Below are 15,623 nucleotides of genomic sequence, written 5' to 3'. Positions count from 1 at the left end.
TTGCAGTGTTGCTAGAGTCTAGGGGTCCATTAGGCTGGCCTGTCCAAGTACTGCAGTTAACCAGCAGGCATGACTATTGGGAGAACCAGGGCAGCCTGCTACAAGTCAGGGTGCCACTTTCCTCCACCTTTATCAACAGGATCTGACACTGTCACTATTTTAAAGGGTTACCCATTTTTTTGGATGTAAACAGTGGATGATGTAATGGTCCAGTGAAACATTTCAACTTGATTATCCCATCTGATCTATGACCAAGTATATGCGAATAAAAATATCCATACAATTTTGTTGAAAAAGAAGGAATACATACAGACCACTGTTACAAATAATCTTTCCCATTGTCAATGAGTCTTTTATCCAGATTTCAAGAATGGCCTTTTCAGTGATAATCTGAAGACACTGATAGAGATCTTATGGAGTCTATGCCATGCCAACAAGATATCCCTACACCGATACTATATAGTGTAGCTCCACAATGAGGTGATAACTGCAGGGCACATAAATCTAGTGTATGAGGATATAAGATGCTTGGATAATATACTGTTGTTGCTTTTATACATGACAGGATGACAGTTGTCTCTAAGCACATTTGATATCTGTTTAATGACATGTGTTGGATACGTCTGACTAACTGAATCACTCATTAGTCTTGTGTTAATGGTCTCCTTCTGGCATCTGTTTATCCAGATTTACTCAGTTATTATTGAAAGATGACAGGATTTGGAATCCCAATGAAAGCAAATGACAAAGACAGAATGCCGATTGACATGTAATATACAACAAAAATATTTTTAAATACCCAGATAAACTAAACCTTTTTTTTTTTTTAAAGTGAGTTATTAATGCAATTTACTCTTTTTTTTGTACTAATAAATTAATTAAATAATGATAGATATGTACTGCATTGATATTTTGCAATTAAAGAAAATGGGAAAATTAAAGACTCCAAATGCTGTCTGTTTAATATTTACCAATAATTTATAAATATAACCCTTTCTGTGTTTTGTTTCTATGCATTCGATAGTCTGAAAGAGCACTAAAACTAAAACCAATACCGGATTATTGTAGCCATAGGTGTGTCGTACAATAATAAAGCATGCATTGCAAACACAGAATCATCAGGGCAGGGAGTATGGTAGCATACAAATCATCTTGTGTGGAAATGTCCAAGACAGATTTCCAAATGTGAGCAAAACTTTTGATTGAGGTCCTCCAGGGATATGACATTTTGTTCCGTGAAGTAACAATTACATGATGCAATGCTTGTTGTGCAACTTTCCCCATGGAAAAAATAGACTCACAATATTGTTCTTGTCAACTTTTCCTTGACCCTTGTTAATGTACTGGCAGTTCTGGACATAGTACTGCACATTCTACTCTAATCACTTAGACTTGAGAAAACAGTAAGGGATCGTATTATACCAGCACTGAAATAGTTATTTCTTTAGTATACTGTACAATAACCGCCATCCGCCAAATCATTTTTGGAGAGCTGGTGGTATTCAAGAGTGAAGTGAAACAGCATTTTGTTACAGCACAGCAGTATTATCCATGTTCGATAGATTGAGGGGTACATTTTTTTTCTAGTTTTCATTTTTATTATCTACCAAGGTTCTTTGCACCTCCCACATGTACCACATAATTAAAAGTTCCCAATCTCTTCACAACTTCTATATGTAGTTAAGTAGTTAAAGGAAATGGCTTGTAACCAGGTCCCCAGTTCATGTCTTGACTCAGCTACTGACTCATTGTGTGACCCTGAGCAAATCACTAGCCTCGCACAATGATATACGCACTGCATATTGCAGCAAGTTGATGACATAAAACGCTTTGATTGGGTGTTGTCAGAATACAAAACATAGCGGTGGTCTGTTGTAACCCAACCCCGGTGCTTTCGTTCTTCCTAATAGTGGTTGGATATCGGGCTTCTGGGCGTTCAAATAACTTCTCAGCGCCAAAAAGCGTTTCTGGCTCCTCAAATGCGCGGCTCTGATCACTTCAGCAGCATGTCTATCTGTACCCTGACGCCTCCCCACCTCCCCCTTAGTTACGGTTACCGTGCTTCTCCCGTTGCAACCTCCCCTCGTGACGTTTCTGAGCGCCCTCGGACCAACCGTGATCCACCTTACTGCTCCGCCAGCCCCTCTTCTGTCCAACCTGGCTTCCTTTAACTGCTAAGTGACGGTGGCGGTAATGTTGTGGAGTTTGTGCCTCCTGTGTTTGTCTATGTCAAGAAGCAAAGAGGAAGCTCAGGCCAAGTGCAAACCGAAATAAGAGGGGGAAATTGAACCCACGGGAGCGACGGGTCCCGGAACGCACCCACATACAAGGGGTTTAATTTATTCCTCATGTGAAGGGGTCCTCTCTAGAGTATGGTGTTTCTTAAACTCCGGGACCAGGTATATTTTACGTTGTATTTTTTCTCTAGTCCGCGTATCTACAGTCATGCTGACACAGTGAGACTGCGAGAACCGTAGTGCCAGGGTGATGAAACTAATCGTACCGTTGCTGCTGTTGGGGTTGTTGTTATTCATAAGTTATTGCTGTGCCTTGAGCGCTTGCTGTAAGCGTTGTTGCGACAGCAGACGATATCTAGACAGGCCCTTTGGGCCTCGCTGCGCTGAATGTATTTATGTTTGATGTTGTGACGAAAAAAGGGAAATGCTTGCATGTATCGCGACTGTCATGCTGTGTTGCTGTTATGAAAAAGGGGTGGTGCTCCTAAGTTTAAGTGTTCAACAAAATAAATCATTTTTAACAAGAAGTCGCATTGCCTGTAGTAGTCTGGGCTTGTTGTGAATTGTTTTTATTTATATTTATTTTGCCGGGGGTGGGGGGGTGGTTTAATGACCTCTAAACTAACAACATTTGGAAAGACTACGTTTATTTACCAAGAGTTTTCTAAGAAATGGTGCTGGGTTGCTGTATGTTAAAATAACGAGCGCGATAATACCAATTCCGGGGGGGGGGGACGACAAAAAAAAACGTGTTGCGATATTTTTAGAAAATTATCTTTTCTAAACTACATGCCTGTGACAGTCATGTAATATATGCCATTTAATCTGCAGGGATTGAGTAAGTAGTGCCGTTGATAAGAGCGATAGAGAAAGAAGGCTGTTGCACAGAAGCATATGTTTGAAATTGCAGTACCAACCATGAAACCTAAAAAGTGGAACGTTTGGAATTACAATTTTGTAGGCAGCACCAATAATACCCCTTTCTTTATATTATTACAAGTGTTGTACTTTGTGGGTAGATGGATCTTAGCTGGAACAGAATACAAGCTCATGTCTATTTCAGAGCATTGACAAGTACACTTTAATAAGTAGGTTTACTATTTGAAAGTTTTACCGCAATGCTTAATTGGGCGGTGAGACAATACTTCAGTGTGTTCCATTTTTGTGGATCTCAACCGGCTCTGCAATCCACCAGCACTAATGTAAGCAAGAGGTACAATAAGGTTAACTTCTTTACCAATTTTTATCGGAAGGCTTTGAGCAAATAGTAAAACATACTTCTGCACAGAACGTTATTATGGTGGTATCTCCTTCAAACCATTACAGTAACTCACAAAAATAGCATAAACGCTGTTGGAGGAAATCAAGGGGACTTCACTATTTCTTGCATATCAGTGAATGTTTGTAGTGCAAACTTTTACATGGCTTATTTATTGATTGATTTATTTTTAGCTCATGTACACAAACAAGGCAGTGAACTTGCATCCTGTAGTAAGGGCTGCCCACAGCCAACAAGTCCAGCCTTTTTGTTAAACATAGCTTTTTGTTGACTGAATTCAGTGAATTGCTACAATGCACATTGTCTTCTCAGAATTTACTGCATAACTTGTTTTCATTGTCATCACAACATAGGTTTCAGGTAAATCTTTCCCCTCTGTTCTACTTATTGGAGCTGACAATATATATATATATATATATATATTTATTTATTTATTTATTTAAAACTTGTCAATGCCTTATTTTTTGTGACTGTGGTTATTCTCTGGATTGATTTAAATATTTAATGCTGTGACCAGTTATTTGAATTGTGACAAGATAATGCTGCATACCTAACATCCTGATTGATTTGAATTGGTTGGTGAGATATCATGAAAGTGGTCATTATGAACATGTTTAATTTCATAGGAATTATAAAGGTTAGTTCCTGCAATATGTTAGGAGTCAACAGTGTAGACAGGCTGTCCTACTTCACAGGTGTTCTTTAAAAGCAAAATGACACTCTGTACGTATACTATGGCTCTCAGCTTTCAGCAAAGCGCTTTTATTTATTTATTTTTTGCCTCATATTGCGCAGTAAGTTGTTAATGAATCGGTTCACATTTGCAAAATAGTAGCCTTGTCAACATGTACTGTAGGTATAGCATTGTGAAATTTATTGGGGTACATTTTATGTTAATCAGTTTAATTTATATCCAGTCTTAATATCCTTTAAGAATCAACAGGTTTTTTTACTTTCTTCTTGTCTGCCAAATCAGGATTTTATTATGTGAAAACTCAAGGAAAGTTGAACTGCGAAACTTGAAGAATCTGTTCTGTCCATTCTACAAAGAGAAATGCAAAGTTTTTAAATAACTTCACATTTTCTTACATACCCTTGAGATTCCTGTGTTTTAATTTAACAGCTTGAGAACTGAGATCCTTGTGCTCCCTCTTTCGGGTGATACGTTGTTGCAAGCGACTCTGCAGCTGATGCATAGTTCACACACCCATGTCTCTGTTGCATTGGATAAAGGCGTCTGCTAAATAAACAAATAATTTGTGGGTAAGCTGGGATGCATACCCTTCACCAGTCTGTACTGGTCTCTCTCTTTCTTATCCATTTACTGTATATGTGAAGACATACACAAGGATGACTTGACATCCTTCAAATCAATGCAAAATGTATCTCTTGAAGACTGCTTGAAGTGCAGGGGTTATTTTGAAGGGCAAGTTTTATTTATGCAGTTCATGGAAATGGTAATGGCACTTTACAGGCCTTGTAAGATCCTGGGGGGAAAATAAACACTGGGCCAGCAAAAAATGTAACAATGTTACTGCTGAAACCTTTCTTTCTTTCTTGCCATGAATGAAGCAAGAGTTTTGTGGAGTTTTTTATGTTCAAAGTGAAATCATTTGTTGAAAATTCATATTATCATGGTTATAAACTCACTGGATGAAATGTGTAGGTGGACTTCACATTAATTTCTGATCAAGCTTGGCTGCCACATGATCATGTTACTGCTGTATTTGGATTTCAGATGGAGACCTAATACTGGCCTGAAATTCATCCGCATAATTCTCCTGTCAAGATAGCTGACGGTTGTCAAGACTGCACGTTAGTTATATGTGCAAAAATATGTATGTTCATTGAAAATACATTTAATTTAAGTTTGCAATATAAACCCTTATAGTTTTTAACAAGTAACGAGACGAACGAGAGTTTGTAAATGATTATGTATTATCACAATTGTATTGAAAGCTTTCGTCTGATTTTGAAAACTATCGTATAAGCTTGATCCGTTCATTTAGTATCTTGTAACATTTTCATGTTTAGGAAGTAGACAGTGTTGAATTCTCAAAGTGTTTGTTTTATTTGAAAGAGACTACTGAGAATTCCTGTCAGGCCAGAATTCATTGCACCAAAATAATAACCCTACGTTTTAGTCCTGGCACTTTCACTGCATCTTCTCTCCAGTCAGAGCTCACACGCTTTCTCAGACACACCCACAGTTTCTCATTCAAGTTGAGCTCTGGACTGTCTCCAGTCCCCAGGCTCATGCACCCCCTTATATAATCTCCCATAATTTCCCGCTGCTGTCCGGCTCATCAGCCAGTCTGCAACCCCCGAAAACAGCATCACACATTCTCCCCACTCATTTACTTACTCCCCCTTCCCATGCTAAGTAACGGGTTGACCGTTTTCCCTTGCAACACATGTAACATACGACCGACGAGACAAGTCCTGCAACAAAGCAATTGTCTGGATTGCTAGAATATGTTTTTTTAATTTGAAAGTAAAAATATGAAAGCATGATGACCTTTATGTACAAAAATTTTCACAAATATACAATTGAACGAGAACTGTTTAAATACTTTATTTTTGTTTCGTACATTATTAAATGGCAGTGTTTATTACAGCGAAAAATAAATGCACGTCTATTGATTTATATTAATTTTTAAATGTATTTATTTTACTTTTACCGAATATATAGTCTATTCTTCAGCATAGCTAATTATCAGAAATTAACGTTCCTTTTTGTGTCCAGTGGGGACCACAAATAGCGTTTCTCTCATCAGCAGAGAGGAAAGCCATACTTCCTTGCGCCAATAGGGATCACAATGAGTGTTACACTGACAGGGCATTTTTCAGAGATCAAGATCAGATTGATGAGATGACAATAAAAAAAAATAAAAATAAAATCTCCAAAATGTAAAAAATAAGTCCTGAATTCTCAGCTGGCTGACTTAATCTTTCAAAATACTGCTTGTTTTCTCAATTAGTTGTGTAGTATAACACACTTGCAAGCTGATGGTTATTGCTTCAAATCCAATGCATGCTAGACTGTTTTTTTTTTTTTAATTTATTATTAGAAATAATTATTTTTTTTGCAGGCAGATGTTCCATTTTAAAACAGAAATAATTTAATGTAAATGATATAGATGTTCCAATAAATGTGTTCCCTAGTATTGCTCCATGTTGACAAAACAAGTTCATTGTCATTAAACTCTGATTTCCTGTAATATACATATGTGTGGATGAAAGTGCCTGGGCTCTGCAAAAATCTGTAAAAGAAAGTAGCAGCAGGAGGAGAAGAGAATTTTTACCTTCCTTTGGAGACTTATTTCTCTTACTGTATGACAGGTATTGACTTTTTTTTTTCCTGCATTTCACTTGTATTGGGAACTACAAATTAAGAGGCTGGTTTACTTTTGCTGTGCCAATACCCTGAAAACAGGTAAACTGTCCTTGCTCTTTAGAGAGTCTCTGGCAGTTCTCGCTGATAACTTGGCACAAGGAACTACCTTTGCTGTTAATAGTGCAGATCCAGATGTGTTTTTGCTACACTTCCCAGAAAAGATGCTGCAACATTACTTGAAGTTATACCCCCAGGGATGCTTTGTAAACCATTTCTATTGTGTAACATGACATAATAAAGCTATTAGTAATTTCCCATAGACATGTAAATGTTGTACATGTGTAGTCTCATGCACATTTTAATGTTGCTTGTAAATTAAAAGCATTCAGATTTGGGCTTCTCATGATGGCTTTTTTTGTTACAAAAATTCCAAATATGTTAGTTAAATTGTGTTTAATCCTACAGTTTAAATGTTTAGGACATTAAACCAAGTCCAACATCCTTATTTAGAGAAAATGGTAAATAATACCATTGGGAGGAAATAATTGTTCAGTACAGGGTTCTTCAATTGGCAGCCTGCGGGCCCAGTCCAGCCCGCGAGAGCCGCCTTCTTTTGCCCATTGAGCATCAGCTGACCTTCATTACAAGCTGATATGCAAGATTGTAAGGTTGCCGCTATCTACAGGGCATTTGTGTTCCTAACAAGCGCTTTTATTTGATTGATTGTTGTTATTATTACTGTTATTAGTAGTAGTAGTTTGTGTGTATATATAATTTATTTTTGGAAACACGGCATAATACTGAACAAGTGAGTTGATTGATCAAATAAAATTTGATGCGTCACAAATCGCTGCCCATTTCGCTTCGTGTCAGTGCTCATTGGTTGATTGAGTGAAGGCTTTGGTAGTGTTATATCAAAACAGCGATATGGAGAAATGTCATTTTCTTTAGTGCGGAGAAACCTTCTGAATAACAAACATTGCTGCACATGTTTGTATCCGTCATAAATTACGTAGTTGATAGATATTGGAAACACGTTTCATGGTATGTTTTGCCGAGCACCAATTTACCACCATGTCAGAATTTGAGTGACTGCTTTTAATATGGTAAGTGATGCGTGGGATTAATATAGATCAACAAAGTGATGCTTCAGATTTGACACGTGAGTGGGAATCGGGGGGTGGATACAGGTACTGCACATCACTTAAATGCTTCACACTTTCCAGACACTGGCCAAACTTGCAAGGTAAATGTTACATATAGTGATCAACGTTTTGTTTTGCGATCCTATTTTCTGTTGTAAGGAGAGCAATAAGAAAAAAACATAAATTGATTTTTTTCTTTGTACAAAGGCCCTTTTGTTTTTATTTGTTAAATTTGACAGTTTTCACTTGTCTGCACAGCTTTAACAAAAAAAAAAAGCTGAAGTTAACCTCAGTAATGTTACTTTATGAAAATGTGTAATTTGCCATATTGTTTACTGTGAAGAAACTACAATGGCAGGGATTAAAAGAAAAAAAGTGATGTGTACTTTTGTACTGCCTGAAATACACACAAGAAAGTGTATAATTAATTGCTGCTGTGTGATTTTTAAATGCAAGTTTGGTTTTATTATAGAAATAAATTAAAACATTAGAAGTGCATATGTCTATTTTCTTTATTTTTCACATGATAAAGTGTTTAAGCACAGGAAATTATCCAGAGAAACCGAGCCTGTCAAAGATCTTTAATTTGGGCTAAAAAAAAAAAAAAAAAACCTCTTTAGCAACAGTAAGAAATGCACCAACTCTCAAAGATGGCGTGCTGAATATGCACTTTTTTCCCCCAGTCTGTTTACTATCATGCTGTGTATTTAATTTAGAAACTTTCATTTACATTTAAAAACATTGGAGTTAGAACATGTTGATGTATATTTAGACACAGTGCTACACTTTTATTAAGATGCTTATGCAACAAAACGATCAATAATTGACGTGCTTTCATTTAATTTGAATGCTTGCTGTGCAGTAACTTTCTGAAAACAAAGGTTGTGCGAGTGTCAACATTTCTAGTTTTAATAATTAAAATGAGTAACGTGCTGTTTTAATAGCATTACAGTGGGATTTGTATAATTTGTTTGCAAGATGTCATTTGAATTCTCAGGAAATTATATTTGTTTTCTCTTTTTGAATTGTCAGGAAATTCTATTTGTTTTCTCTCTCTATTAAATGGCGATCAGGCATTGTATCATTGTAAGTAGTAATTTCTGACATGTATTAGTTGATTGGTGCAAGTGTAGTGTTGCAACGTTCTGTAAAGTGTGATTTGGATAGTCACGTTTTCATGACCGTTTAAACAACCCCCCACTGGTAGGCACATCATGAGCGCCGTGTGGGGCCACCCCCCCAAGGTTTGGATATTGCCTTGTCTGGCACGCCAGAGAATGTAATTGAATACCGTTGGCCTAGTTGGATGCAAATGGATAGCCCTAGCACCTTTTCATAATAGGAAACAAACACTGGACACTTGTATGTGTCATAGCACTGCAAAATAGGTGTACATCTCACCTGAAGCGCTAATGTGAAGTACATGATCTTGGATGTGAATGATATTTCCCCACCTGAACGTTTGATTCCATGTTGAGTGCATTCCAGTCCCCAGAAGTGATGGTCAGAGAGATCCTTCCAAATCCTAGAGTTCTTCTGCAAGGTGCTTCTTCCTTCTAACCCTTACCAAGTGGATATACAAAGCGTCACTATCGCAAGATCAAAGCAGCACCTGCCCAACTGTTGGGTGGACTGATGAAGATGAGGACTATGTCTTCTAGTTTTAAAAAAAAAAAAAAAAATTACTATTTCTGTGTGTTTTGTATTTCTGGCAAGATTTTAGTTTGTGTGGATTATAGTTCTTTCACTATTTTATATTTTTAGTTTGATTTTTTGGACATTCCAAGGACCAGCATGTGGTCCATCTAATACTCCCCTTTCCACCTCTAACATCAGTGAGTGCTCCAGGTGTACAGAGCCTGGACCAGGATAACCAGCATACAGAGACCACTCTCAGGCATATACAGGCTATCAGTCTTTGCTCCTCTTTCTATCTCTTTTTCCCACCGAGTCATGGGACATAACGTACAGTACTATCAGTTATGTGGCAAAGCACCATGTCAGCACCTATTGTAGCTGTACATAGACAAGGTCTATTTCATGACACTTTCCTTATGTCAAATTAACAGTGTACTACTGTATTTACAAAATTCATACAATTATAGACAGGCTTATTCTGTAGGTTTGTTGGACAGTTGGAAAATAGAGAGAATTAAATTCTAAATACTGAAATGTCTTGTTTTTCTCTAACAGTCGGTGGAACACCCCGCCTCTGCTCAGGAATGGTTGGACAGCTGTCAGATCTTTCACTCTTCATGCAGAATGCTGTGTACACCCCTCTGCTTGCTTAAGATTGGACAGCTGCGTAAAACTTGGCAGATATTTGCCTCTCCTATTGGTTAAACTTGCTGTCAGTCAGTACTTGCAGCTAAAACAAACAGACACAGTTTATGTCCTGTCCAGCTAACTTGTGTTTGGGCTACCACAGTGAAAATGCAGATATTCAGTTGGTTGATTGTACCACAGGGACCCTTCAAGAAAAAAAGAAAAAATGTCGAGTACATACAAGCGCAGCATAAGCGAGTAGCATGTCAACACTGCTGTGATGCTTTTGTTGGAAAACGTGTTTAAAGTTTTATTTTCCCAGCTACGACCCGCCAGAAGTGTGTTCATGACCCATAATTTAAGAACAGCTGCAGCGGGCACGATGACCTGGCTTCACGGGCACCACTTTGAGGACCACTACATTGGAGGGATATATTAAAATGGGTGTGCGTCTGGGCCGATGTAGGATTCACTAATAAGTATTCTGCTCCAAAAGTAGGTATTCGGGCCGAATCCTGGATTTGGTGCATCATATATATATATGTATATATATATTTTTTTTTTAACCAGTGAAACAACTAACAAGTTTGGGGAATGTGAAAGCTACTGTAAGCATTCCAGCATTAGTTTTATATTTTATATTTTAAGAGTAAACTCTTCAGGTTGTGTATGGGCCGTCCCGTCCCCCCCCCCCCCCCCCGAAGATTATTCTGTCATGACCACAGTAGAGGCTCAGAATCTGTGGCGATTAGTATTAGCTAGCTGCTGCCTTCTGGGTAGGGTTGAAAAACATAGTAGCCTTACTTTGAACAGGCTATTCTACCACGATAGGATACAGCATTGACTAGGATTCTCAAATTTTCAGCATTCTAGGATTTCTCAAATTTAAGAACTGGTAAGAGTGATTGAGTCTTGTAATACTGTATATTGGAAAAGGGTTTTTTCTTCAAAGCTGTTTCAAAACCGTGACATCACAATGGGTCAGGCCTCCTTAAGGCAATTATTTTGAAAAATGTAAACAAATTTAATACTGCAACAGTAACCCTGCTTGTTTGGACAGTAGTCTTCATCTAGCTGTATAATAATGAATCTACTATGTCTCTGTTCTGAAATGAAGCACATTTTGTATCGCCCTTTTGTTGTTGTGTGACCGGTTGTCTGATCGGTGCTTATAGTAAATATTTATCAGCTGTGCCAATTCTTTCACTAGTTCAGTTACCAGAGCCCTGTTCAGGTATATGTGCATACTTGCCAACATTTGGAAACTGCTTGGCTGGACACCTACAATAGGGAGGGCAATGAGATGTAAACATATTCTCCGAGCAGCATAGCGCAACTTCACCAAGTGCCATCTGAATTGATATGAACTGTGATGCAGTTTACAGCTTGTTAATCCTGGGCAAACCCTTTTATAAATTGAACTTTTATGAATTGAATAAGCTTTCATCTGTTGAATTCCTGACTGAATCTGCCAGCTCGTTCTGGTTCCTTACCATGGTGCCCCAACTGAGTTTCTGGAGATGCACATTACTGCATCTTAGTGACACAGAAAGGGCAGTGCGTTTGAGAGAGAGCTTTGAATTCCCAGAAAATCATTTTCCTCTCATACATTGGATCATGGGACACATGGTGGTGAATTGGGACTGCCCTGATGATAACAAGGACTGGTGGCATGTGGGTCCTGCTTCAAGACTTTATGGCTGTTGATGAGTTAACACATTTGCCCTGCTATTTCTCAGAATAGTGGGGGAAGGATTCTATTGGTGCAGTCTGTGATATTTTCTCTTTCTGAGTGAAGTACTGCAAGTGGTGCCTGTGAAAACTTCTAGCGTTGCAAACACCAGGGGGCCTCCAAGTTGAACTTTTACTTGTTTCTATAGTTTATAAACTTTTTGTTTTCCAAGCAGAGCTCCAGACACAAGTTTTGCCTTAGGAGCCAGTGGCTTTTAGGCCTAAGAAAATTGGTAAATCCAATTATTGGATGCCACTTCAGGAGTAAGTTGTTTTGCTGTAATATTCAACTGCTTAAAATACATCCTTTTGTTTGTTGCCTCATTCTGCTGAATGGTTGATCTATGCAGCTGATGAATGCAATGGACTCGGCATTTTTCTATTTTAGATATTTTGCAAGTGTTGTGTTGGAATTGGTGACTGTACCTTTTGGTTGTGTACAGTGTAATATGGAGAAATAGCTCGCTGCAGCTTCCATGCACAGTGTTAGTTAGTGAAGTCCTGATTTGAGAGCATGTAATGCAGCCAGCTCATATGTTTACTGTGTGTTCGTCCCAGCACTAGTTTTAATACAAAGGTTTACGGCTGCACATGTCCTGTGGTTGTGAGGAAAGCTAGTTGAACCTTCAGCAGAACATTTAGTTTTTTGTGATATGTAAAGGGATACTAAGTGATCAGCTGAATAAAATTAGGTGAATAAAACATATACGCTAACTGTCATTCAGTATTTTGTGTATATCACAAATATATATTTTTTAAATAAATAGTAATAAAATGTTTTGTTTTTTAAAAATAATTTGGGGATTATTATACCTGATGCATCTTTACTTTTATTGTCAACAGACTATGCTTCGACACAGATGAATTTCAAACCCTGTTTTTGGCCTCTTCGCAACTGTCATTTTAGGTAGAAATTTGAGTTCAGTCTGTCAGTTTGCAGTCTCTGTGTTTCCTACCGTTCCTGGCCTTAATGAAAGGGCTTCAGGCTGTTTCGATAAGTCGGATGCAGCAGATCTGTAACTGACATTTCTTGACTAAATAGAAATTTGAAATTATTTCAGATATTTTTTAAATTGTTATAAAACACGTATTGCTGGTATTATTGTTTTGAATACCAAAACACAGCTCCACTCTGAATTTCAGCTGCACACCACTGGATTGGAATGCAAACAGACTCCTTCAAAACTAAGCATGTTCTCCCACTGATGTTAAAATGTATCCCACACTAGATCTACCCACGCTTGTGGTATAAACTGTAGGATACAGTACGCAGGGTTCTGATTGCCTGATAGTCACCAACTCACCTACATTGCACTGTGCAGTCTGAAAGACTTATTTTAAATTTATGCAAAAGCTTTGCAAGTGCTAAAATAAATGTAATGCATTTATTATATCGTCCGGTTAGATCTGGTGGTTGGAAATGCCCTGGGCTGTAGGAGTCATCCACTTCCCTTTTAAAACCAGTATACCGTACCTCCGAGTACTCCACCATTCTAGAATATGCTATTTCAGTCTGTGACATGTTTTTTTCCACATGAAATGGGGAACTGTTAACGAATATGTAATGTGGGACAGAGTTTGAGATTTTGAAATGTAGCTACTGTAGCTAGACCTCTCTTTGTTTAACAGTCTAGCTGTGTGGGCCACAAAGGAATGTGTAAAATTCCTGAAACATTCCTGACATGTTTTGGTCTTGACAAACAGATCTGTTTATTTATTTACTTACTTTTGGAACATTGACTGGTAAATGTTGGTCAAAATATTGTAAAATGAATTGAGTAAAAAAATAAATAAATAAAAATAATAAACTTAAATGTATTTGATAATGATGTTTGTGTACTAAATGCATTTTCTAAGTGTACAGTATCAATGCCCATTAACAGACAATGAAACATGACAGAATATTCTGCATCTGAAATTGCATTAGATAAGCCAAGTGCTTTTATTGGTCAATGCCTGCATACAAATATGAATAGGATATTATAATCTTATCACACAATGAAATACAGTAGTTCTCAGTTTTAGACCAGAACCAAATCACAATGGGCAAGCATATTCAATATACAAGTAAAATGTCATTTGTTTTAAACTAAGCTCTCTGTTTTGTGGATTTTTAGCTTCTAACATTTAAACAGATTTCAGTTGCTATAACTTTCTGAAGATTTACATTCGACATCCTGTGATGGATCGCTGACCTATTATTTTCTTTGTGTGTAAAATCACGCTCTTGAATTTGTATTTACACGGTGCTGTAAAGACCATGTTCCAGTATTGCAGATCAGCATGCCAGTACAATCTTGAGACATGTATTGTAAATTGTTGGCTTAAATGGATCAAAAAGAAATGCAGTAGCCTCATTTCACACTCATTTACTCTTCCAAGAATGTTTGTTTGAAGTGCAGAAGCAATAGTTCAGAACAGACTGTTTCAGCACTTTAGCCCACCTGCTTTCAACAGGGACGTTTTGGTGTGTGCGTTCATTCACTAATATTTAAGTTAAATGAAAGTAGCTTCCCATTTAGACACCCTGTTTGAAACAGTACACTGTAATTTGAATTTCCTGCTATACAACATTGAATTTCCAGTTTTAAAAAAAAAAAAAATTTTTTTTATATATATATATATATATATATATATATATATATATATATATATATATATATAGTGTGTGATATATATATTTATAAAAGTAATGAAAGCCATTATATTGCTCTGAACGCAGGCAGAGACAGCATAGCAGCAGGGGCAGTGGGTGTGCCCGTGGCACCTGTCTGTGTGCCTTTATTTTACAGCAAGACCTTACAATATGTAACACATTAAAATAGAAAAATATCCCAGAAGTGGAGGACTTACTGTACCCCAGTGAATTAACTACAAAACAAAGGATGCCCAATAGCAGTTAAAGTTAAACGTTGTTTTGTTTATTCCAAAAATATATAGTACATAATGTTGCCACTGCATGTTATTACTTTTTTCATTCTTTAGTATTGCAGTTTCTTCACAGTAAACAGTGGCCATAGACACGTTTTCGTAAAGTAATAACACAAGGTTTACTTGTACCTTTTTGTAGCTGAACCTGCAAACAAACTGACATTTAACTTTAAACACTTCAAATAAAACAAACATGGCAGTGGCATTGTAAAGTGAAGGAGTCGATGGGGGAGTGGGACTCACCGTTTCGGTTCTCGCTTTACATTCCACAAAACAGTCGCAACAAAAAATATAAAATCTATATAAAAATCACTACACAGCATTCCCAGCAAGTTGGGCCCTGTTTAAGCAAGGCATTTCAGAATGACGTGGTTGCCTTTTTTCTGTCCAATGAGATTCTGACTCGCTCTAAAGCAACACAATACGTTTTTGACCCAGATGGCATTCCATATAGATCAGTATGTGTCCGCGCATAACCTGGTTTGTTTAGTTTTTGCTGTCTACAACTTTTAAATGGAGGCTCAAGAGCTGCTGTGTTGGTCCTGTATCATTAAGGAAGCAACGAGGCAGTCTTCCCAGCGACAGCGAGTGGGAGAAGTACAGGTGTGGAAAAGTACAGAGCAGTTTCGAAGCAGAAAGGAGAAATTGCATCTTGAATTGCTTTAATCAGAAAACAGAGGACATTGGGGAAACACAGC

General features: G+C 37.5%; 1 protein-coding gene across 1 annotated transcript in view; it reads left to right on the top strand.

Moving 5' to 3' along the window:
- The first annotated feature begins 1,923 nt into the window (after positions 1–1,923).
- The window catches only part of ankrd28b (ankyrin repeat domain 28b), a 71,124-nt gene continuing 57,424 nt past the window's right edge, over positions 1,924–15,623 (top strand). The window contains exon 1 of the mRNA XM_041249051.1: positions 1,924–2,399. Within this exon, the coding sequence (XP_041104985.1) occupies positions 2,373–2,399 (27 nt within the window). The 5' untranslated portion in view covers positions 1,924–2,372. The remainder of the gene's footprint in view (positions 2,400–15,623) is intronic.

Source organism: Polyodon spathula, chromosome 4, assembly GCF_017654505.1.
Source record: "Polyodon spathula isolate WHYD16114869_AA chromosome 4, ASM1765450v1, whole genome shotgun sequence".
Classification (NCBI taxonomy): Eukaryota; Metazoa; Chordata; class Actinopteri; order Acipenseriformes; family Polyodontidae; genus Polyodon; species Polyodon spathula.
Note: the sequence above shows the minus strand (reverse complement) of the source record. Positions and strands in the feature narration are given on the sequence as shown.